We start from the raw sequence: 26,811 nt of genomic DNA on the forward strand, positions 1-26,811 counted from the left end.
TAATCATTTTTATTTTATTTTTTTTTTTTTTATTTCTTTATTTTTTATGTTTTTCAGTTTTAGTTATTTTAGTACATACAGTTAAACTAATTAAAAATGGGAAATATATATATATATATATATATATATATATATATATATATATATATATATATATATATATATATATATATATATATATATATATAATTTAAAAAAATATTTATTTTATTTCAAGTAACAATTTTTAATGATTTTTTTTTTTATTATGAATTTATTTTTTGTTACCTATAATAACCCTGATATGCTAATTGTTAAAGCTGCTGGCTAAAAATTATCTGAAAATGTTGGCAGGGCCAGTAAAACAAATTCTTATTGTTGAGATCTGAAGTAAGCAGTAAGTAAATAAAAATAAATAAATAAATAGTTAGTTAGTTAGGTAGTTAGTTGGTTTTGGGTGAGCCGTTCCTTTAACAGGCGACTTTTTTCCTGTTCGTTTGGTGGTTTGACTTCTTCACTTCTCTCGATGAGTTATGAGTGTCTTAATGACGTGGAGAGATCGTTAGTGACTCCTGCTGCTCTCACTAATGTGCTGTTTGAAATGTTCTTGTACTTGTTCTCTTGTTCTTTATCCAAACCTGACATTCAGAGCACTTGAGGAATGATCTGCTTTACAAAGTGACATGTTTACTCACATATTTTTCCATTCTCTTGGTGAGCATTAATGAAACAGAGCAGAGGTTTTCAACGGGCGGTCGGTGCGACACTGCAGGGGTCTACCAATTATTGTTTGATCTCAAATTAATTTGCATGAAAAACAAGCTTTATGTAAAAGTACTAAGTTAACCTCAACCGAATCTGAAGTTAAGAAGTGTTTTATTGTAATTAAAATATGCTAGGTAAAAAAAAAGTTTAGGGTCGGTAAGATTTATTTGATCAAAAATACATTAAAAACAGTAATATTCTTAAATATTATTACGACTTAAAATATCTATTTTCTATGTTAATATATTGTTAAAATGGCATTTATTTTTTTTGTGAGTATTTGTTTTTTTGTCATCATTACTCCAGTCTTCAGTGTCACATGATCTTCAGAAATCATGAAAATATGCAGATTTGCTGCTCAACAGACTGATTATTATCAATAGTGAAAACAGTTGTGCTGCTTAATATGTGTGATTTTTTTTAAAACTACATTTTTTAAAACAATATTTAAGGTCTTCACTGTCATTTTCAATCAATTTAAAAATATGCATTTAAAAATTAAAACAAATATATTTAAACCGCTTTACAGCTCAAATAATACACAAGTTTTAACAGAATTCTTTTCAAAGACGTTATATTTCACATTTCTGCTTTTAAATCCAAAAATTGACCTGATTCATTCCATTGTAACTAACCTTAATTGTTTTTTTTTTTAATTGAAAGAAAATTGTCTAAATAATTTTTGTGGTAATCATCATTGTCACAAACGGCATCAATTAAGTCTCACTTATACTGAACACAGAGTATTCCTTTTAAACTAAATTTAGAGCATATAGAACATATCCTGCTCTATCCTTTCCCAGGACACAAACTAACGGTCTTGTTGTTGCCAGCGTTGGATGCTCTTGAATAAAGACATAAAATATTTAAGATCAAGAAGCCTAAATGCATCAGTGATTCGAACAAACAGTTCAGCCTGGCCAAAATGTGACTTGAATACTAGTTTGTGTTCTGGCCAGAATTTATCTAACTATCCGACAGCCTTGATTTCACTCTGCACTGTATTTGTTCCGGTAAAACGGACAGAGATTTATGGGTTTAATATCACTCGATGTCTCTCTGTCCTCTGAATGTCAAGCACCTGCCCTGCATGGTAAACACTTCACTGTACATGCACTGTATGCTATGGAGAGCACACTGCATGCTGCACTGCATTACTACTCTTTCATACAGTGGCTGTATTATTTTCCCCCAAATTTAAGAACAAATCCATTGTGGGTGAGCAAAGCTGAATTCCATTCCACTGGGTCAAATTATACAGATGCAACTGCCTCCATTTAAAATAATGGATTGTATGATTGAGCATCCGCAGGGATGTGGAGACGCGATACTATATCAATATCAGTGTCACAATATAATAATGTACAACAACATATATTCATAGCTCCATGAAGAACTTTTAACATCCAGGGAAACTTTCCATTGCAAAAAAGGTTTTTTTAATGGAAAAAGATTCTCTAAAAAGTCTTCACACTAAGAAAAAAAAAATACTTATTTTAGAAACTGATTACTGAATGGTTCTTTGGTAAATCAAAATGGGGTTTTTTCCCCTAGCACTGTTGCAAAAAATCAAAAATAAAAAAACCTTTAGAACCTTTATTATTAAAAGTGTATAATGACTCACTCCCTAAAGACATTAAAACAACACTGCTTCTTCCTTCTAAGGGAAATCTACTGTACATACTCAGTGCCTGTGTTTTTCTCCTTTTATGAGCTCTTCCTTCTTCAACGGTCATCTTTTTATCATTTAGACTCATTCTCACTCCAGTTCCTCTTAACCTGAGCAGAATTTCAGCCATAAATGTCACATTTCCATTTAGCTGAACAAATGACTGGCTGCGGGAGGATGTGGAGGGGAGCTGGAGGACAGGGTTGTAACTGGCAAGCGATTTTGAAGAAGCCAAAGGAGATGAAGTGAAAAAGACAAGCTTTCAAGTGAGACATTTGTGAGGTCGTTTCTGAGCTGACCCCGTTTACCCCTGCTATTAAAAGGAGAGTTCAACCAAAACTGAAAATTCTCTCACATTTACTCACCCTCATGCCGTCCCAGATGCATATGATTTCTTTCTGCTGTGTAAAACAAATGGAGTTTTTTTTTTTTTTTTTTTTAATAATTCACCTCTGTGAGTCCACGTGGATGGGACCTTCAAAGTTGATGCTTCAAAAACCACACAAAACAATACTAACATGTTCAACTTTTTATTCTATTAATCATTGGTAGGAAAATAAATGCTGCATATTCATATTCATGAATTATACACAGCGCAATCAGACCAGTTCAATTCTTGACGACTCTGATCTGAATCTTTTCAGTGATTAAAAAACATACAGTCTGATCTGTACAGTTTGATTTTTGATGACTCTTAAGAGCTGATTCTTGTAGTGAATCAAAAACATACAGCGTGATCTGTGCTGATCAATACTAGATGATGATCAAAATCATTTCATGCAGTGTTTGCAGTATGACTCTTATGAGATGATTTTTTTCTGTGAATCAAAATAATATAAGTTGTGAAATTTGTGCAAGAAGTTACCAGACGTAATGGACATGGCAATGATTTATCATCTGGGGTCATATGGTTTACGGTCATGTTCATTTTGCATGGTTTGATTTTTTTGTATTTTTCTAAATATCTTGGTTTGTTGTTCAGAAAAGCAGAAAGAATATCATATAAATCTGGGATGGCATGAGGGATTAAATGACGAAAGAGTAGATGACAATGAATGCAAACACACTGCATTTGTAATAAACATAAAAATCACTCCTGAAGATTTGAAGGACCGCCTAGTTGCTGTCAATCACGTAAAGCTGAAGTCCACATGATCCAGATATTAGACTAAAATAACTGAGAATTGTGCTACAAACATGTCTGCTCTTGAGGTTTGTTCTCGGTCACAGGAGACGCAAGTTACTACGAGGTGTAAACTGCAATGTGTCTCACCCGACCGCCTCAGATGGATCTCAGGTTAAGCTATTTGTGGTATAGTCTTTCTTCATGGATGCAGGGAGGAACCAGTTTCTCTCAAAAGGAGTTAATGAGAATTGAAAAAAGAGCTAATCATTGTAATTGTGGTATGGATTGAGGAGGAAAAGTAGAAGCAGATCGGCAGCAGAGGAGGAGGCATAATTTCATCTGGCCAATTAATTGGCATTGAGGGAAAATGTAATTTTGCCTCTTTCCATAGAGATCTATAGGGACAGCAGTAAGGCTATTGATTGTGGTAGTTAATTTGGGTTTGGAACAGGAGGGTGACGTGAGGCTTGATGTTCAGAGAAGTGAATCCTGTTATTCAAACAGGGAAATCAACAATGTTGGTGGTCACACTACAGCAATGCTTCTCAAAAAAGAGTCAAAGATCAGTTCTGACTGGGTCACGGAGAGCAGGAAAAATAAAAACAATCATTAATGGATAATAATAAAATGCAACAGACAATATACTCATGCATAGTTAGGAAAATAGATGCTATATATTCATATTTTATTTATGAATGTGAGTTCAGTCTGTACTGAGTGTTATCCAATAAAAAAAAATGAATCCAGCACAGCCAAACTGACAAACAAATAACTCTGAGTCGGTTCTTTTGAGTGATTCAAAAATATATAGTACAATCTGTGCAGTTTGATTTTTGATGACTCTTATGAGTTGCTTCTTTCCTGTGAATCAAAAACATATGATGCAGCTGGTTCAGTTTGAATTTCTGATGACTTCTATTAATCAGTGAATCACAAAATACAGTGTGACCACATAGCCCAATTCCCAAAACAAGTGACTCTTATAAGCTCAAAAAGATGAGTTACCCATCTGAAATTCAGTATAATTTACAGCATTAGCAGAGAAAGAATTTCCTACCCCAGTGAGTCAGAATCCAATCAGATCCAATCAAAACTGCAATTGAATTAAATCAGAAGGTTGTAAATCAGAATGAAATCGACAAAAGTAATATTAATAATAATAATAAAAAACATATTTCAAAGCTGCATGCTACAGCATTGTGGAATATTGGAGTAAATGTTATATCTTTACACATTTTATTTAGTACTTATTATTTATTAAAAAAAGAATCTAGAGTATGACATCATATCCCATTACCCCATTCATAATTTTGACATTTAAGTGCATTTTAAGGAATCAACAAGTTGTCTCTCAAATGCATTGCTGCCTTTATTTCTTTACCACAGTAAAAACTGACAAAGCGGTCTCAACAGACCACACAAACAGCTTCATGAAATCTTCAATAAATCAGCTAAACCACATTGGGGTGCTATAAATCTGACTTTGTTATGCTCAGAGGTGAATTAAGTGCCTCCCTGCAAGCTTCAACAGAAGTTAATTGACGTCGCAGCTATGCACCTGAGAGAAACAAAATTCAATCCGCAAAAAACAAAGACCTCGTGGCATTTTCAATCAAGAACCGCTGTTTGTTCAGGGGAGGCGTCTGCACACCTTCACTACTCGCTGAGGCTGAACTGATGGAGGAGGGATGCATCGGACCCCCCGCCTCGCCCCGGGAGGCTTAAATCAGGATGTGATTGATCTGTTAAAAAGGTCACTGCTTTCTTGCTGGCCTTTGTTCAAATGTGAAGGTAAAGAGATGGATACAATCTGCCATTTTCTCCTTTTCTTCACCAGTAGGTGATCACCTGACAAATGGAATGAGGCAGATAACAAGGAGAACAAAAGAAAGAGGCGAGCGAAGAGGATGGAAGGGGTCACTTTTATTGATACGATAGCAGACACCAGATGTGATATTATGAGAGGAGAAAAGGGGGACAACGGATTAGAGAAAGTTGCGAGCTGGACTCAAAACCAAATTTCCCACATGAGCACCACAACTCAATGTGTCAGAGCATGTGTACTACCCGAGTATTTTTTTATGAAGTCTGTAAAGAGGAGAAAATACTGTACCAGGCAGACCAGGCGCTGCACAACTAATAGCCCTACCACCAGAGAAACTGATCTTGAAGTTTGGAACAGACAATAAGTCTGCCGAAGATGATCTCAAAGAGCGCAAAGGAGTATACAAATGAAGAATAATGAGGTGCCAAATTGTGAAGAGCTTTGTACGTAAGAAGTAAAATTGTGTAATGTACATGATAACGGACAGGAAGCCAATGCAGCTGGAAAAGAACTGGAGATATATGATCAAAAGTACTATCCTAGCTGCTGAATTCTAGATTAGCTGTAATCGATGAAGTTGTTTTTCAGGAACACCAAATAAAAGAGAATTACAATAATCCAGAATAAACCCCAGACTTTTCACCTGAGTAAAAAAATTGACATAAACAGCATTTTCTTTTCCTCTTACATCCATATAATGCAAATCAAAGTAGTGTTTATGAAGTGCAGCTGCTTTGTTTACAACGCTAACCAAGTAAACTCTATATCGCTGTTGTTCCATAAGCGCCACCTGCTGTCAGAGAGTGAATCTGCATTTTCATTCAGTCCGTCTGCTGTTTTTGTTAACTACTGTCTGTTCAAAATAAATGAAAAAATACATTTCCTGTTGTACCGAACTTGTATCAAACTTCTATGTACCATTATACCTCTAGTCTTTATTAATCAGTAATCTGCTCTTCTAATCATAATTTGTGTGAAAAGGAATAAAATTTGTTGGTGTTTTACTGCCATTAGTGTTTGTTTAACTCATATACTGTAATGCAGGGTTATTCAAATCTTACCCTCGAGGGCCAGTGCACTGCAGAGTTTAGCTCCAACCCTGATAAAACACACCTGAGCATGCTACTCAGTGTCTTCAGGATCATTAGAAAATCACAGGTAGGTGAGTTTGATCAGGGTTGGAGCTAAACTCTGCAGTGCACTGGCCCTCGAGGGTAAGATTTGAATAACCCTTCTGTAATGGCTTATATGGGAAAGTGGATAAATATGCACAGACACACCTTGATTATGTGTACAAAAATGGAAATGTATTGAATATTTCTCAATGCTATTGCCACTGTTGCCCAGGAAAAAATAAAAATAAATTGTGGGGAAAGCTGGCAGGAAGTGAATTGATGGAATTTGAGGAAAAACATTAGTCAAAAATAAGAAATATTATGTTATAAATAATATTATCAAATAAATATATAAAAACGAGCCATCTTCCATTACAAAGTCTTGGAACAATTTAAAAAAGTGGAACAGATGCAAATCTATCCTTGTATATAAAAAATCATTCATTTTATAACATATTATTTTTACTGAACATATAACTGCAGTAAATTGTTTCATTCTTAGTCCGTGGTATGTTTCAGCTCCATTATAACAGGACACTTCTCAAATGCAAAAGCAACACCTTATTAGGTTCTCATGAATATGCAGAAAATGCATGAAAAACGGGATGAAACGGCGCTCATAAAGAGGCCTGACTTTCATTAGCAGAGATGAGAAGCTCCACAACGCTGCTTACACTGGAGAATTACAAATCAGCTGGCGAAAACACACTGCAATTAATGCTGGGAGCGAATGAAGAAGAGCTCCAAATTGGTAAAAGAAAAAACACTTTTCTGCTGCTCCTAAACAAGGTTTAGATGACTCTCTAACCATTCATCTTTAAGATCACTTTCTGGAATTAAACTCTTTAGGTTATTAAAATATGTTATGGTTTGTTGGCTCTGGCATGAAAGCACTATTTTTTTCCTTTTCCCCTCTCTTTATATGAATAACGCTGCTGCCATTTTGTTTTCTGTAAACTATAAAGCACAAAGTCCAAACTCTGAAACGAATCATCCAATCTGGATGAAACTGAACCTTGAATCAGAGCAGTAAGAGACAATAACATCACAAAGAGCAAAAGCAGAACCAATGAGTGACTCATATCAACAACACCGCTGTCCTTTTCAGCAAAACTCCCACAATGCACTTGATTTCACAACAGATGAAAGTGCAAGGATATGCTCTCCTTGATAAGACTGTAAGAATCATGGTATAATAACAACTCTCTTTTTTGTTCAAACCAAAATTCAGACACTTTCATATCTGATAATAATTGCAATCTAACACACAAAATACACACATTGATGAAAATGACATTATGATGCTTTAACATGTATTTGTTCAAGCTTTAACAGAAATACGAGGGTGGCACACCCTAGTGGACACATCCAACACTAACTACAGGGGCCCTTAAAGGGATACTCCATCCCAAAATTAAAATTTTATCTGTGTAGTGCCAATTTGGCAAATCTGACTAGTATGCAAGCATCTTACGCTCTTCTGTATCAGCCGTGCCACAAGGATATGTTTTTGATGTGTATTTACGCTTTGGTTTGAAAGCAAACAGCGTACCAGTGCAGCGGGGCTGACACAGAAGAGCGTATACCGCCTGTGTACTGCTCAGAATTGCCAAAATGGTGCTACGGTGATTTGGAGAGACACAGAGGAGAGGAATTGTTAAATAAAGTCATTATTTTTGTTTTCTTCGTGTACAAAAAGTATTCTCGTCGCTTCATAATGTTACAGTTGAACCACTGATGGCAGATGGAGTATTCTGACGATGACTTTCATACCTTTTCTGGACCTTGACACTGTTATTTATTTGGCAGTCTATGGGACAGTCACAAGCCTCTCGGTTTTCATCCAAAATATCTTAAATTGTGTTCCGAAGATGAACAAAGCTTTTATGGGTTTGGAACGACATGGGGGTAAGTGATTGATGACAAAATTTTCATTTTGAGGTGGAGTAACCCTTTAACGTATTTGGACACCCAAAGTGAACATTTAAAAATTGATAATATTTTGTATTATATAGCAAAAATTTAAACAAATTAAGAACAACAAATACATCTTCTCAAGCAAAAGATTTCAGAAGAAATTTGATAGGTTTTGAATGTTCTTTGAAATGTATTAAATAATAAACAAAACAATTTAAAACATTAAAATAATTACAAATGTTAAAATAAGTCAAATAAAAATAAGTAAAAAAATAAAATTAAAATTACATATAAAAAATTAAATAATAAATAAAATTAAAATAAGAAAATAATAAAACATTTAATTAAAAATTAGCAAAATAAAAAACACATTGTTTATATTATATATACCAGCCCTGCAGCATTGTAAAGAGTATCCATGTCTTTTACATGACATTACTATAAATAAAAACTTCCTGAACAATGCAGTTCAGTGATGGTATGTCTCTTTGTTGTCATTAGGAATTGTGGCATCCTGACTGAGAGAGTTCAGTACCTGTGGCTGTGCTGAAGACCTTCCTGACAGACGGCGGTCTTGAGCTGGAGGTCTGGTGGGTGAGCAGAGGCGATGAGGGCAGAGATCGGGACACTCCCTCCATCATACGGATGTGCTGCAGCCCCTCAGCCATGGAAACCGGAGGCACAGCATAGTCCCCCTCAAAGGCACAGTCACTGTCTATACTGCCACCTATAGGAGGGCACATGAGATAAAGGACGTACATCATTAATGATAACTGCAGATAACAGCCTACTTGCATAAAATGCATAAAAACATATGCTGTTGGCCACGCACACACTGTGAAGTTTCAGGAGTGACAACCGCATTTAAATAAAGGAGTGAATTCTCTAAATTTTGTGTGTGTACGGGAACAGTACTCCCTCTCGAAATTGCGATGACTGACACTATGGTAACCTTAGCAAAATTTTGCTGTCTTTCATGTTTGGTATCCTATTTTTAGCCAAAGTAATATTACAGCAACCAAAAACTTGTTTGGTCTGTAATTTTATCTAAACCAGTTCACCAAATTTTGGTATGTTGCTCATTTTAAAGATATCGCATTTGGATTTGAGTTTATTATGGGGGTTAAGCAAAAGGTGAATTGACAACCAATTTTAGGATTTAAAGAAAAGAAATTATGGAAATGCAACAAATGCAAGATAGGGAGATGGCTAAAGTGGTTAAAGAACATGAGTTTGATTTGGAAAAATTTAATATGATGTACTTAAACAACGTGAGATGGAATTTAACCTAAAAATAATCAACAGCTGGAAGCTGAAAAATTGTCAAGAGAGTTCGAGCTGGAAGTCCAATGGTTAAAATTAATTGGTGAAGGTAAATGAACTCCTGATGGTGTACCATCGAATGAAAATATATTGCATAGCTACATTTGATGTGGTAATTTAAAAGGAACGGTAATTTGACAAGCACAACCCGGATGTTTTGTCTCATTGTTTGAGAGTATTGCAGAGGAACGTAATTGGCCTGTCGTGCAGTGATGCTTCAAAGTGTTATTACAGGTAGAGCTCAAGAGGCCTTTATGGCGCTGACAGTAGAGGATTGAAAAGATTATTACAAAAGTGAGTCCACCATTTTGTAAGTGTACAAATTAGTCCCAGAAGCGTATCATCAGCGTTTCAAAAACTGGCAGAGAAAAGAGCGTCAAAGTCATGTAGAAGTAGGAAGAGAGCTGACTGCGCATTTTGATCCTTGGTGCGCCGCTTCTAATGTAAGTACTTTCGAGGAATTGCGAGATTTGGTCCTGTTGGAACAATTTAGAAACATTGTCACTGACAACGTTGCAACTTATATAATGTTTGCCATTATTGTTTTGGTTCTGGTCACTGGAAAAATGAGTGTCCAGTACTGGCAAGCAAACCGAAGTCACGAAACAAAAAGGTAAATTCTGTTGTTCCTACATTGTTAGTAGAGACGTTGCCAACTTCTGTAAATTCACCTATATTCCCTGACTCTGTTGTAAAATCAAGACTCTAGTTACAATTATGCTCCGTTTGTCATGGATGGCTTTGTCTCATTACCTGACAGCATGGACAAAGTGCCTGTTAAGATTCTTCGAGACACTGGAGCTTCAGAATCCTTTGTTTTAGAGTCTGTGCTACCCTTTTCAGCTGCCTTGAGTGCAGGGAAAAATGTTTTAATACAGGGGAAAGACCTGCAGACTTGACAGATTGTTTGAGCGTTTAGCCAAAGCGCATCTTACAGTGAACCTGTTGAAATGTGAATTTGCCCAAGCCACAGTAAAGTATTTGGGGGAGGGCATGGTACGTCCTCTCCAAGCGAAGGTGTCGGCTATTGAAAGATTTTAAGAGTTAATGCATTTTTTAGGTCTAGTTGGTTATTACAGAAGTTTTTGTCCAAATTTTTCTACAGTTGTTTCGCCGTTGACTGATTTGTTAAAAGGGTCTACAAAGTTTGAGTGGGCTCTTTACTGTCAAAGGGCTTTTGACAAAGTGAAAATGTTGTTAGTGACAGCTACGGTCCTTATGTCGCCCAGGTTTTATTGACCTTTTAAAATCCAGGTCGATGCAAGTCTAACAGGAACCGGCACTGTTTTGTTGCAAACAGACGAGAGTGGAATGGAGCGCCCTGTATGCTTCTTTGAAGTCGTGGCCTAGTTGTTAGAGAGTTTGACTCCTAAGCCTAAGGTTGTGGGTTCGAGTCTCGGGCCGGCAATACCACGACTGAGGTGCCCTTGAACTGGTATTGACTGATTCCGATGCTTTCAACAACTCCTGACTTCTCTCTCTTTCTCACCTTAAATGGCTGGATTGCTGGAGATAAAGAGGAAGGGGTAGGTGAGGTGGAAGGGTTAGTGGAGTGAATCTTTTCAATTATAATTTTTAAAGTTTTCATGAATGTTATTTTGATGTAATTTGATGTATGTAATTTTTTGTTGTTTTTGTTTATGTTATGGACTTTGGGTGTTTTTGAAGGGGGGGGGGGTGATGTCCCAGCTTAGGCTGTGTGTGCGCTTGTGGTGTGTGTGTCTAAGTGCCGCTTGAGGGGGTGAGGCTCGTACACCTGACACTTGTTTGGATGCAGAGTTAAATGTGCCTGGCATGACGGTGTGGTTTAGTGGTGGTTTGGGTAATCGTCTCCGGCATGTGTTAAAATAAATGTTTTGCTAAGTATTGATAAGTCAGGACTTCTCTTTGTTGCAGCCTAAGAGCCTTTGATGATGCAACAGAATTATATTTAGCAATGCATAAGCTGTAACTAGGCTAAGTTGTACCTTACGCACAGCTATTGCAATCAGAGCTTACCGTGAAGGGGATCCAAGCTGGCGCTCTTCAGGTCTATGGTCTCCTCATTCCCGCCATCTGCAGAAGAGGTGCGAGAGAAAGAGCAGAGCGATTGAGCACGAGGAGGAGGAGTGGGTCCTGCTTGAGTCCGTTCCAGCAGATACACCAACTGGGCATCCAGTAACCAGGTTCTAGTGTGCAGGACTCCTAAAAGAGTGCCGGCGCACAGACCCTCAACACTCTTTTGCCGGGACCGTGACTGGCCCCGCACGGTGGCCATGTGTGAAACTGAGGGAGGCTTCCATTTTTTGATCTTCCCCATAATAAAGCCTAAAGTTGGTCCGGCGAGCGATGATGGAAACGGACAGTGCTGCAGGAATGAGAAGCATTGTGCAGGGAAATAGACACGCTGTTGTGGACTGCTCTACTTTTGTGGGTATGAGAGGAGAGAGAATACAGTGGCTCTACTGTAAATAAACTGTTCAATGATGGATTAGCATGGAGCTAACGATATCAGGATCAATTACTTTAGGCCTCTGGGGCTGGAGAGGCCGGTCTGGCCTATTAGGACAAGAGTATGGCACGTCAATGAGCATTAAATTCATCTCTGCAGAACAGACCTCTTTATAGATCTTGATCTGTGGCTGAACAAAGCAAACTTATCACAGAGGGGCTCTCATAAGAGCAACGCAAATATTAAGTGAAGCAATATAAGCATTGAGTTGGATGCCTAGATTGGCATGAAATGTGGCTGTTTTGAATCTTCCTTGAATTCTGAAGTGGTTTAATCTGTACAGGAATTACAAATGATGGTCTGAACTGTGGAAATGAAATTAAAATGAGGAAATGCATTTTATGCAAAAAATAAATAAACTAAACACTGTGCTCAACAGGGTGGAAACTAAGCCTAATCGATATGTGAATATTAGCAGCCTGAGGGTCAAGCACTGTACCAGTGCATACATGTGTAATGTAGGCCAGTGCTGGCCTCGCCTCAGCCTCAGACGTCACGCCCACGGACCGTTGGCTGAACAGCTGAATCAGGTCCAAAATAACATTGGACCCCATTGATTTTAATTTATGTACAAAAAAACACTGAAACACTTCTCAAAATATTTTCTTTTGTGTTCTTTTGTGTTCAGCTGGAATGACATGAGTGAGAGTAAATGCTGACAGAACTTTCATTTTTGTGTGAACTGTCCCTTTAAGCCAAAGAATGTGAACTGTACTGCTTTGAAATTCTGTATATTGTCTTTTGATATTATTCCTAGTTCTATATTGTCTTTGCAAGTCGATTAGTTATGTAACATCTGTGAATTTAATATCCTACTTCTTCCTGTTCTGTTTGGACTCCACATATTGCTGCTTGCAGCTATATTCCTATACGATAATGCAAGGCTCTTATGCAAGAATCTATAGATTTCAACACCATCATTTCTGAACATCTTTAAACCAAAACAAAACAGCTCTCTGTGCCCTTCCCAATCTGTAGATCACCGGCTGTCTGGCTCAGCCTACAGAAACAGTCATCAGTGAGTCTGTCCTATTCACCTCTATAACCGTCTGGTTTGGTTCGGCCACTAAATCAGGCATTAAAAGTATGCAACAGTCAGGACTGCTGAGAGGATAATTGGTGCACTTCTGCCCTCCGTCCAGGACTTACACACCTCCAGACTGAGGATAAGCATAGGAATAAAATCACAAGACACACACACAGGTAACACAACATGCAAAAACAAGAACAGTTTCTTCCCACTGGCCATCATCTCGATCATCTAGAAGAGTTTTACAGTGCAATATTCTCTCTGGCATTATGCAAAGAAATATACAGTTTCTACTGATGCAATAAACCAGAGATACTAAATTGTACCAGAGTGTAAACAGGCCATTGTATAAAATAACCAGGTGAGAGTAATGATCTTAATTTTCACGTGTGGTAGCCAACAACCAACTCATTCATCAAAACAACAGCTTCAGCTGTATGTAGATCAAACCCACATCTGGGTCGAATCAAAAAGGTAAAGTCAGCTGTACTGTAGATGATGATGATGATGATGAACTGTCTATTTTAGTGTTTCAAGCTTTCAGGATTAGTTATCTCAAACCTTTTCTATTTAAATATGCAACAGGTGTCCTGCCATCTGCACCAATCAGCGATGATGTCATTTGCATACCCAGATGCTTTGCTTCAAAATTTTAAAAAATATGACTTAATCAATTGTGAAACATTTTTGAAATAATCAGATTAATTCAGTTTTCTTTTATAATAAGTCAGACAAATTGTTTGCAAACACTAGTAAAATTAACTTTTATCATTTTCTTTTTTTACAAATGTCATACAAACTCTTCAAGTACTTCATAGATTATACCAGTATGACAATATTTCATGACAAAATTTAATTACAATGACAATTCATGTTATGTATTTCCTTAATATACGTACCGTTCAAAAGATTGAGGTTGGCAAGATTATCAATGTTTTTGAAATAAGTCTCTTCTGCTCACCGAGGCTGCATTGATTTAATCAAAAATACAGTAAAAAGAGTAATTTAAAACAACTTTTTTCTATTGTAATATATTTTAAAATGAAATGTATTCCTGTGACGCAAAGCTGTATTTTCAGCGTCATTACTCCAGTCTTCAGTGTCACATGATCCTTCAGAAATCATTCTAATATGCTAATTTGCTGCTCAATAAACATTTAATAATAATAATAATAATAATAATAATAATAATAATAATAATAATAAAGCTTGTGCTGCTTAATATTTTTCTTAAAACAACATACTTATTTTTAGGATATAAAGAATTTATTTAAAACATAAAAGTTTTGTTTACATGTTTTTACTGATAATTTTAAATTAATTTAACATCTTAAATTAAAAAAAGCTCCTGTGAGCCAAAACACATTTATTTTTTATTCTAATGTATTTAGCCTTCGGGACAGAAAATCAAGAAAATTTCTAATGCTAACTCAAGGCTGTCAATGCAACACACAGACAATAATTTAATAACTTAACAGCTTCACTGAAATGATTGATTGTATTCTGTCCATATCACCTGTGTGTCAGTGCTACAGCAAGTGTTACTGAGCACTCTCACTTTAAAGTGAACAGATGCACTTGAATGAATCATCAGTGATAAAGCTATAACAGACATCTGTTAAGACAAGAGCACATATATCTACATTCACTTTAGTCATCATCTCATCCATCACACACATATTCCCATTTATGGAAGCACATTTACAGAATATGAAGCTTTCTGTAGAAGTATGCATTAATACAGTGCTTAAAATGTTCGGGCAATTTCTTTTTTTTCCTTTTCATTTTACATAATTACAGATCCTACACTGAAATTGTGTTATATTTTATTTGTGTATTTTAAAGCTCTATATCTCATAGTATTTATAAAAATATCTGAAATAGATGTTCTGCAAAGAACAAAAAGCTGCGTGTTTGTAAGAAACAAATCCATCATTAAGAGGTATTTAACATCAAACTATTAATTCCAGTCCATAATCCATACTTTAGGACTAGAGTGCTGTGGATTACTTGTGGATTTTGATGTTTTTATCAGCTGTTTGGACTTTCATTCTGACGGCACCCATTCACTGCAGAGGATCTATTGCTGAGCAAGTGATGCAATGCTACATTTATACAAATATGATGAAGAAACAAACACAACTACATCTTGGATGGCCTGAGGGTGAGTGAATTTTCAGCAAATTTTCGTTTTTGGGAGAACTATTCCTTTGTTTGGAATCACATGCTTCTAGGGTGATTTGGGCCACACACATTGTAAATTTATTATATCACGACTCCTTTCTCAAATACCAAGTTCTGTAGCTTCTTCAAAGTGATGACTGAACTCTATGTGCTGTTTGACAAGTCTCCTTGTTCAGAAAAAAAGATGAGGCACTTCTTCAGCAGTGTCTCAGTGCTTTGATATATAATATTTATCCTGTACTCTTTTTGGTTTACTTCATCTCAACTTTTTTTTGTGTGTGTGTTCATTTATTTTCTTTCACAGCTGTCTTTCAGATTCACAGGCTGAACAATCCCTGAACAGTGGGTGTTTTATCCAGGAAAGCGACAGCTATTTTAATTATTCACAGGTAGAGGCCAATTAGAAGGCAATTGTGCTCTAGTTATAATTGTGTCCTGTGTGTTTCATCTGGGCAATCTTGGGGCTTTTTCAGCACAGGAGCTGAATACGTCTGCAAACATTTATTTATTTATTCTTTTTCATTTGCACTAATTATATTTCCAGACATTAAACAATGCCACATTAGAATGATTGGTTTGGAGTTTCAGCAAACTACAATTAAAGATCTGACGTCCAATAATTACAGCAATAATCACACAATAGGTTTTTGTATTTTTGCATCTACTTATCACAAAGTTTGTGAAATTGTTTCAAATCTTCTAACCAGCAATATACTGTTTAATATATTGTTTGTTTTATTTATTTATTTATTTGCTTATTTATTTAGCATGTTTGTCACACTGCATGACTTTTAATTGACAAACAAAAGATTTTTAAAATATTAATCATTTATTAAAACCAGTTCACTGCTTTTATTTTGAACATATCTACTTTTCATTGACAAACATTCATTCTTGCATATTTGCCACACTACATGTCTTTGAATTGGCGGACATAGTTTTAAAAAATATATTATTTAATAATCTATATAATATTTTAATTATATTTATTTTCTGCATGTTTTTCACACCTCATGCCTTTGATTTGGTGGACACATGTTTTTATTTATTTGTTTGTTTATTGCATGTTTGTCACACCACGTGGCCTTCATTTGGTGGACAAAATCTTGTTAAATATTAATATTTTGTGTTTATTTGTTTTCTGCATGTTTTTCACACCTCATGCCTTTGGTTTGATGTCACATGTTTTTATTCATTTGTTTCTTTATTGCATGTTTGTCACACCATGTGGCCTTGATTTGGTGGACAAACTTTTTTTTTTAAATATTAATATTTTGTTTATTTATTTTCTGCATGTTTGTCACATCATGTGGTATTCTTTTTAAAATTAATATTTTGTGTTTATTTATTTTCTGCATGTTTGTCACATCATGTGGTCTTCTTTTTAAATATTTATATTTTAAAACAACTTCACTGCTTATATTTTTAATACAAAACAATGAAAGAGTGTGCCAAAACACGTTTAAACACTTGCAACCAACAGTTCAAAATTCATAATGCCTCATAAGTAGATGGCCATCTGTGCAATTATGGAGGAAACCGCAAAGAAGGTTTCGGCAGACTAGCAGGACAGATGATCCAGCTCATCTCAAGTGACTACAGCAGAGCAGAACTAACACATCAGACTCGTCCATCAGGCAGATTTTTTGGATCTGCCACCTACTGAAACTCTGCACAGACAAGCTGCTGGCAGTGACAGGACAGTGATGGACTTGTCAGCCTCAGCAACAGGTCCTCTTCACAAATGAGTTGCTCTTCAATCTGCTCCCAGCAGACGAGGACAAGAGCGTGGAGGTGGAGAGGAGAGAAGCTGACGTGTGTGCTGACAGGCTGAATGTGGATCCACTACATTCAAGGCAGGGTGAACAGGGTCTGTTATAGGGTCTCAGACAGCATATTCAGGGGTATAATCAAAATAAAAAATAAAGTTTCCAAAAGGTTTTTTTTTTTTTTTCGCAGCAGTGCCATAGAAGAATCATTTCTAGTCTGAAGAACATTTTGATTTATCTGAAACCTTTTCCACTATAAAGAGGGCACAACTGTTTTTAACATTGATAATAATCAGAAATGTTTCTTGAGCAGTAAATCAGCATATTAGAATGATTTCTGAAGGATTATGTGACACTGAAGACTGGAGTAATGATGCTGAAAATACAGCATTGATAACAGGAATACAATAAAATTTTATAATAAATTAAAATAGAAAACAGTTATTTTAAATTGTAATAATATTTCACAATTATACTGTTACTGTATTTTGTATCAAATAAATGCAGCTTTAGTGAGTAGAAGAGACGAGAAGAGATGAGACGAGACGACGAGACGAGACGAGAAGAGAAGAGAAGAGAAAGTGAAAGTGAAAGTGAAAGTGAAAGTGACGTGACATACAGCCAAGTATGGTAACCCATACTCGGAATTCGTGCTCTGCTTTTAACCCATCCAAAGTGCACACACACAGCAGTGAACACACACACACCGTGAACACACACCCGGAGCAGTGGGCAGCCATTTATGCTGCGGCGCCCGGGGAGCAGTTGGGGGTTCGGTGCCTTGCTCAAGGGCACCTAAGTCATGGTATTGAGGGTGGAGAGAGTGCTGTACATTCACTCCCCCCACCTACAATTCCTGCCGGCCCGAGACTCGAACTCACAACCCTTGGATTGCAAGTCCGACTCTCTAACCATTAGGCCACGACTTCCCCAGAAGAGAAGAGACGAGACGAGACGAGACGAGACGAGACGACGAGACGAGACGAGACGAGACGACGAGGAGGGGAGAGACGAGAAGAGAAGAGAAGAGAAGAGACGAGAGGAGATGAGACGAGGAAGAGAAGAGACGAGACGAGACGAGACGAGACGACGAGACGAGACGAGACGAGACGAGACGAGACGAGACGAGACGAGAAGAGAAGAGAAGAGATGAGATGAGATGAGATGAGACGAGAAGAGAAGAGATGAGAAGAGATGAGATGAGATGAGATGAGACGAGACGAGACGAGAAGAGAAGACAATAATTTAGTATCATCGAGGTACTATTATAGTTTCATTACTATTTTGAATTAGTTTTTATTTTTATATATTTTATTTATTTTAGTTTAAGAATGTGCAATTTTGTTATGTCTTTTTTATTTCAGTTTCAGTTTAGTTTAATTATTTCTAAGGAAAATGAGATATGTCTTGGTAGCTACCTGAAATCAAATACTTATATATAATTTCAGTTAAAGTTTTTTATTTACAACAATTAAAATATTTTGGGGTTTTTTGGTTTTTTAATCATGCTGCTAGCAACACCCTAGCAACAGAAATTGCTGACAACCACTCAGAACAACCTAGCAACAGCACAGAAACACACTGACGACCACACAGAACACCTTGGCAACAATAAAGCAACACCCTGACAACCACTTGGAAAAGATTAGCAACACAGTAGCAGGACTGGGGCAGATTCAGAGGCTCATTAGCTCCATGTGCTTCAGACGCACTGAATATACAGCACTGAAGGTCTGGAGAGGCTGTGCTGGCCTCAGTTAGGACAGAAATATGGCCATCAGATTAAATTCATCACAGCAACATTCCTCTTTACAGGCCGTTTACACTGACAGCCATTTAAATGGCTGGAGGTCAGAGTTTCAGCTGCTATTGCTGTCTATCCCACTGTAGTTTCTTATGGGTTACTGTTAGTAGTCGTTGCATCGATGTGTTCCTGTGGTTTGTTAAACTAGTGCTGTTTTATTTTCCCATTATTCTCATGCCTTCATGTTTCAGCTGTGAAGGTTAAAGCTTGTGTGTGTGTGTGTGTGTGTGTGTGTGTGTGTGTGTGTGTGTGTGTGTGTGTGTGTGTGTGTGTGTGTGTTTGTGTGGAGAGAGACGTCTGTCCTCAGTGTGACAGCGCTGTCATGACTTACACAATTACCTTTACACTGATGAACAGAGATACACACTATACTGAGATGCAATGCATGGAAAAAACATAAAACGACAAGAAAAAAGCAAAATATTTTGAATTACACTTTGCATTGCATTGTGTTGTGTTTTAGGTTTAATGGAAGTAAAGTAAACTTAACGGATAATTTTAAGGTAGAACATTACCAATACCATATTTATTTTTCTTGTTGATCAAAAATACAGTAAAACAGTATTATTGTGAAATATAATTACTATTTAAAATTACAGTTTTCTGTTTATAATATATTTATAATTAATACTAATTAATATATATTATATAGATAAATTATATATTTATACAGTTCATTATATTGTTACTCTTATCAATTCTTATCAGAAACAGCTGCTTAATATTTTTGTGAAAACCGGAAACCTTTTTTCAAAATTTTTTTGATAAAAAGCCAGTTTAAAAGCATTTAAACAGTGTTTCCTTGCATTTTGCAATCTTTTGTACATCTTTTGGCACTTTTACTCAACGTAATAACCTGCGATAAATAAAAGTATTGATGCTTCAAAATTGGTAAAAAGAATATATTGACCTGGATTCCTTTGCGCTGCATGACTGGTATATATATATACACACACACACTCACCGGCCACTTTATTAGGTCCACCTATTCAATTGCTTGGTAACACAAATTATTAATCAGCCAATCACATGGCAGCAACTCAATGCATTTAGGCATCTAGATGTGGTGAAGAAGACTTGCTGAAGTTCAAACCGAGGATCAGAATGAGGAAGAAAGGGGATTTAAGTGACTTTGAACGTGGAATGGTTGTTGGTGCCAGACAGGCTGGTCTGAGTATTTCAAAAGCTGCTGATCTGCTGGGATTTTCACACACAACCATCTCTAGGGTTTACAGAGAATGGTCCGAAAAAGAGAAAATATCCAGTGAGCGGCAGTTGTGTGGACGAAAATGTCTTGTTGATGTCAGAGGTCAGAGAATCGGCAGACTGGTTAGAGATGACAGAAAGGCAACAGTAACTCAAATAACCACTCGTTACAATCAAGGTATGCAGAATACCATCTCTGAATGCACAACATGTCGAACCCTGAAGCAGATGGGCTACAGCAGCAGAAGACCACACTGGGTGCCACTCCTGTCAGCTAAGAACAGGAAACAGAGGCTACAATTCACACAGGCTCAGCAAAATTGGACAATAGAAGACTGGAAAAACGTTGCCTGGTCTGATGAGTCTCGATTTTTGCTGTAACGTTCAGATGATAGGGTCAGAATTTGGCGTAAAGAACATAAAAGCATGGATCCATCCTGCCTTGTCTCAATGGTTCAGGCTGCTGGTGGTGGTGTAATGGTGTGGGGGATAATTTCTTGGCAAACTTTGGGCCCCTTAGTACCAATTGAGCATTGTTTAAACACCACAGCCTACCTGAGTATTGTTGCTGACCATGTCCATCCCTTTATGACTACAGTGTACTCATCTTCTGATGGCTACTTCCAGCAGGATAATGCACCATGTCACAAAGCTCAAATCATCTCAGACTGGTTTCTTGAACATGACAATGAGTTGACTTTACTCAAATGGCCTCCACAGTCACCAGATCTCAATCCAATAGAGCAGCTTTGGGATGTGGTTGAACGGGAGAGTCGCATCATGGATGTGCAGCCGACAAATCTGCAGCAACTGTGTGATGCTATCATGTCAATATGGACCAACATCTCTGAGGAATGTTTCCAACACCTTGTTGAATCTATGCCACGAAGAATTAAGGTATTTCTGAGGACAAAAGGGGGTCCAACCCGGTACTAGCAAGGTGTACCTAATAAAGTGGCCAGTGTGTGTGTGTGTGTGTGTGTGTGTGTGTATATATATATATATATATATATATATATATATATATTTGAATGGTACCTTTTAAACACATACATACACAAATAAATAAATACACACACACACACTGATAGCAATGTGTTTGGTCTCATTGGGCAATGCACATATAAAATCTTTTAAATAAATTAATCATAAAACTAAAGGACGCAAACAAATATTTACTGTATATAAACAGGTTAACAATTAGAAGGAAATATATATATTTAATTAGGTTAACATTTAGAAAATAATATATTTATATAAATAGGTAAACATTTAGAAAATAATATATTTATATTAATAGGTTAACATTTAGAAAGAACCAGGACTGGACATGAAAAACTGAGCTATTCTGCTTTAATGAGTGCAATATTTTGGGCTTGCTGGCCATATTAGAGTGTGTATGTCTATGAGAGAAGCGTTACTCTGTTGGTTCCTTATGGTGACGCAGATTTCTGTGAGTGTGTGCGTCAGAGACCGGACTGAGCAATCAGCAGGCGCACAGAACAGCTACACTGCTAACACGAGCAAGATATGTCAGTCCTCGGCAGAAACCGCCATTAATGCGTCCAAGCAGGCAGATGACAAATGTCCGGTATTGTACTACAGTATGTCAGAGCCAAGCTTACAGAAAGAGGAAATTTAATACTGTACATCGATAATCTAATCGATCAGTTACTGCAAGCCTGATACAATCCAATACATGTAAAGGATGTAAGCCTGATACAATAGGATAAATCCCTACTGAATGTGCATTAGCCACCACTGGGGTTTCTACACTCTCAGAAATAAAGATACTATACAACAGCTGTCACTGGGGTGGTACCTTTTCAAAAGGCTCATATTTGTACCTAAAGGGTCCATTTTGGTACCTTAAAGGTACATATTAGTACTTAAAGTGTTCATATTAGAACCTAATAGGTACAAAAGTGTACCTTTTGAAAAGGTACCGCCCAAGTGACAGCTGTTGTACCTTTATTTCTGTGAGTGTAAGAAAATCTGAGCAGTTCAGTACCACACAGCTGCATCCTGAGAAACAAGCAGTGAAAGAAATTGTTAAAGGAACAATTGCAGTCGATGGGTGACGTCAAAATGAGAGTCCAAACAGCTAATAAAAAAATCACAATAATCCACACCACTCCAGTACATCAATTAACATCTTGTGAAGCCAAAAGCTGAAGAAAAAAAAAACATCCAAGGCATTTTAACTTCTGGCCAAAATCTATAATAGCACTTCACTAAACATTAACTGATGGACTTTTATCAGCTGTTTGGACTCTCATTTTAACGGCACCCATTCACTGCAGAGGATGTAATGTTATATTTCTCCAAATCTGTTCCAATAAAGAAACAAACTCATCTACATCTTGGATGGCCTGAGCATGAGTACATTTTCAGCTAATTTAATTTTTGGGTGAACTATTCCTTTAAGAATCTCACTAAGGCGTAGATGTGGGAACAACCTCGGAATCCCATGATACAATGCCTATTGTGCTTTCAGTGAAGGGCTGGATGTACCAAGTGTTGCAATATGTTTCATCACAGAAGTAAGAAGTTAATATGGCATTGCTTTGAAATTTCATGAGTTATATCCAACCTTCAATCAAGCAGGCAGTCTCTTTCAGCCAGACATTTAATTAAACAGCATAAGGTCTGATCCACACTGCAGCTTATTCTTGCCAAGAACCACCTTTTAGACAGGAAGAGATGCCTGACTGACATAATGCGATCAAGTTGGTAAAACTGAAACAGATTAAACAACAACAGATAAGCATATAAAATTAAATTTAAATAATGCCAGGGTTGTTTCTAAGGGGGGGGGGGGGGGGGGGGGGGGGGGGCTTGACATAGACAATAGCAAAAAGGTACAAAAGTTGTCGCTGTGGCAGTACCTTTTCAAAAGGCACCTCTTTGTACCCAAAGAGTCCATATTGGTACCTTAAAGGTACATATTAGTACCTAAAGTGACCATATTAGTACCTAAGAGGTACAAATGTGTACCTTTTGAAAAGGTACCGCCCCAGTGACAGACTTTGTGCCTGCCCAAAAGTGTAAAAAGTAACTATTAATATTAAGTAATTATTTCATAAATATCTAGTATACTTGCTACTAAGTTCCACAAAATTTCAAATACTTTTTATAGATTTGATGCCACTAATTCTAGCAAACTCTGGCAAAAATCAATTCAGTATTGTGAGGAAAGAGTATTGCAATATACTGCATTGATTTTTCTCCCAAAAAAGTGCTTCTATAACAGAAATGCACAAAACACAGAGATGAGAAAGAACACAGATTTTAGTAAGCTAGCCTGCCAAACAAACATTACAATAATTATTCAAATAAAAATCAATATTCATGCCCCTAACCTGATATATTCCAGTATGACAGACTATCACAATAACAGAAGAGGATGACACACTGGTAACGTCAACAAATACATCTTTATTGAAAGGCCATTCAGAAAAGCAGCGATGCAAGCAAGAAAGTATGAAGAACAATAAAAGTCTTGAGCTGGTAACAGTAACAGGCCTAGACGAGACCAGACAAAGAGTGTGTGTTTGGTGTTGGCTTTTTTTGTAGAGAGGTGCTGATTAGTGTAATCATATGGCGCTTTTCCACTGCATGGTACGGCTCAGTATGGTTCACTTTTGGGGGGTTTTCCACTGGGTACAGTACCTGGTACTTTTTTTAGTACCACCTCGGTTGAGGTTCCAAGTGAACCGTACCGTTACCAAAACGTGATGTGTAAACTCTGCTGATCATGGATTGGCCGGAGAGAATCGTCGCAACACTGAACTTGTGACACAAACACAAAAGAACCGCTAGATTTAAATCAGCACAGCCAGCGAAGGATCGAACGCAACTGTTTTGAATGAGCGCACCTTTTTTAACAACCAAAAAGTTTGTTGTATGTTGCGGAAGTACAGATGTTCCTCTCGTTGATAGCAGAGTAGCGGATCCAGCAAGAGCTTAATAGGGCGACACGGAATGAAAACCTTTTTTTTAGGAGTCGTGGTAGTAGAGGCAGTCGCAACTATAACAACATGTGAATATCTAAATCGATACTAAACTGCAGTGGAAACTCAAACCGTGCCGAGCCGTACTGTACTGAGCTGTGTCGCGACAGTTGTGTCCGAATGTTGTGTGCAGTTCAATAGACCGGTGTGGTGATCAAGTGTGAACAGGTGTGAGGCAGGAGGGACTCTGGGAAATGTAGTGTGCTGAGGTGACAGGCTTGGTGAATGTAGATTGTGATTGTGACAGCACTCCAGAAGGCGCGACCTCGTGCAAAACAGAATCCAGTAGGGAGGGTGGGAAGGCTTCTTCGAGCTGTGGCAAGTGACAGGCAGGTGAACTGGGAGATACAGTTAGGAAACTTCCAGGGTGACCACGACAAACCAGGACGGAGCCGACAGAGCAGTAAGCCAGGTCGGAGCTGATAGGATCATGGATCGGCAGGGCAGAGCAGACGACCACTAGGGTGGAGCTGGAACACCACAGTGATGTAGGAGACCCTGGCTTAGCAAGTGATCCAAGGCGGTGCCGAAGACCACCACATCCGAGCAGGTGACTCAAAACCCAGGCAGAACGGTTGACTCACAATCATCAGGAGTACTTGCTGGCTTGAAATCACCTGTAGATTTTAAGGGGTTGTTGATGGATTGAGATAAAGTGTATTGGTGACAGGTTTGAGGACACCTCGAGTGCCAGCTGGCCTGCCAATGTCTTAGGGCAGAGTGAGGGTTCACAGGTGACCATTGTGGTCAAAACAGGACAGGCTGGATGCTCAAGGATGACTTCAGTAATCGAGACAGGACAAGCAGGGAACTCACAGGTTGGCATCAATACAGTACTGAGTTCTGAGACTTGATTGGACTCTGGTCCAGGTTAATGGACAGGAGCAAGCTCGAGAGCGTACTCGTGGACTGGAACGGGCTCAGGAGTACACACACATGATATACCTGCTGTGCAGGAGCAGACATTGAAAGGTAACGGTGATTGTAGAGGGAATGCTGAGGTTACAAATGATGAAGAGGGAAAAGAAAAAGACAACATGAAGTAGATATAAGACACATAGAGTAAATGCAGATTAAGAGAATCAAATTGTTCTTGATTTTGGGCAATGACGGTTCCCTTTATAATGACTGGAGCTGTCGATCACTTTCACAGTCACAGAAACTCCCATTATAATCAATGAAACTGTCTACACTGCTCAATTAATCTCTTATTTACGTATCTCTTATTTTGCACTGTGTGAGTTATTATGAAAGCATTCGAGAGTGCAGAAATCGAGTTGCAATGGCGAGATCATTGCATTTGTGACTATGGTTGGCTTCAGTGATCAGCACTGTTACTCAGCAAACTGCTCAAAAAGGGAGTGGATCTAAATTTTCACAATTAGTTCATCTTGGCAGCTATAAAAGGGAAAATATAGCAAAAGTTTCCATATGTAAATTTCATATCTAAAGATGTTCGCCAATCATAGCAGTGGGCGTCTAAACTGTACTGAAGTTTTAAAGGAGACAAGCCACTTTAAACCAAGCGTTTAAATCAGAGGCCTAATATTATCATTTTTGTACAAAACCGTATAAACATAACCAAAAATAATATATAATTAAAATGTAAAGTAATAAAATTATTTCTTTATCATCTTGGACATCTTTATTTCCCCTTGACTGCCATAATACATTCACATAAACTATAATCTAAACTCGTTATTTTTGGGAGAAAAAGTTACTTGTGAACTACTGGTTCACTGTCTGTTTTATTCTGTCTTTACAGCTTTTAAAACCCTGTGGCGTAATGACTAATCTTGATAATGAATAAAATGAGAGCCAAAAAAAAAAATGTAAAAACAAATTATAAAACAACAACAAAAAAAGTAATAAAGTCTTAAACAGTTTGGTGACACACCTCTGACTGCTCAAACATACCCTACCAGTCAAAAGATTTTGAACAGTAAGACTTTTAATGTTTTTTTTTAAGAATTCTCTTCTGCCCTTTTGCTTTTAAATATTAATAATAATAATAACAATTATTATTATTATTATAAATGTTTTTTGAACAGCAAATCATAATATCAGAATGATTTGATTTCTGAAGGATCACGTTACACTGAAGATTGGAGTAATGATGCTGAAAATTCAGCTTTGATCACACACACTGTCAAAACAGATAAAAGACACAGACCTTTCTTCTCAATGTTTGAAATGTCCCTCTGTTTCATCTCATCTTCCCTGAATGTGACTGAATCACTTCTCGGACTCAATACAAAAGTCCTTGATGGTTCCAAGCCTCTTTCGATCTGGTTCAATAGATTAAATCCAAAATATCCGACATCAACACAAAGTGATTTCCACCTGAAATTAACAGCATTTGTCCATTCCTGCACTTTCAAAACACACACAAACACACACACACACACACACACACACACACACACACACACACACACACACACACACACACACAATCACATCTGTCCTCATACATGAGGCTGGACGATTTTTGAAGTACATGTACACATAAAGATGCAAAGCAAGGTGATACAAAGAGAAAAAGGCAATTAGAGGAAGAGAGAGTGAAAAAAGCAGATGGAAATATGTGGAAAA

The 26,811-nt window shown here is 37.3% G+C and overlaps 1 protein-coding gene across 2 annotated transcripts in view; it reads right to left on the reverse strand.

Annotated features, from left to right (window-relative positions):
- LOC122146944 (protein TANC2-like) overlaps positions 1-26,811 on the reverse strand; it is a 102,729-nt gene that overhangs the window by 25,330 nt on the left and 50,588 nt on the right. For both annotated transcript variants that reach the window (XM_042767113.1, XM_042767112.1), the window contains 2 exons: positions 11,718-11,774; positions 8,932-9,123 (listed from right to left, as the gene is read on the reverse strand). In XM_042767113.1, coding sequence (XP_042623047.1) covers positions 8,932-9,123; positions 11,718-11,774 — 249 coding nt within the window. The remainder of the gene's footprint in view (positions 1-8,931; positions 9,124-11,717; positions 11,775-26,811) is intronic.

This window comes from Cyprinus carpio, chromosome A12 (genome assembly GCF_018340385.1).
Source record: "Cyprinus carpio isolate SPL01 chromosome A12, ASM1834038v1, whole genome shotgun sequence".
NCBI lineage: Eukaryota > Metazoa > Chordata > Actinopteri > Cypriniformes > Cyprinidae > Cyprinus > Cyprinus carpio.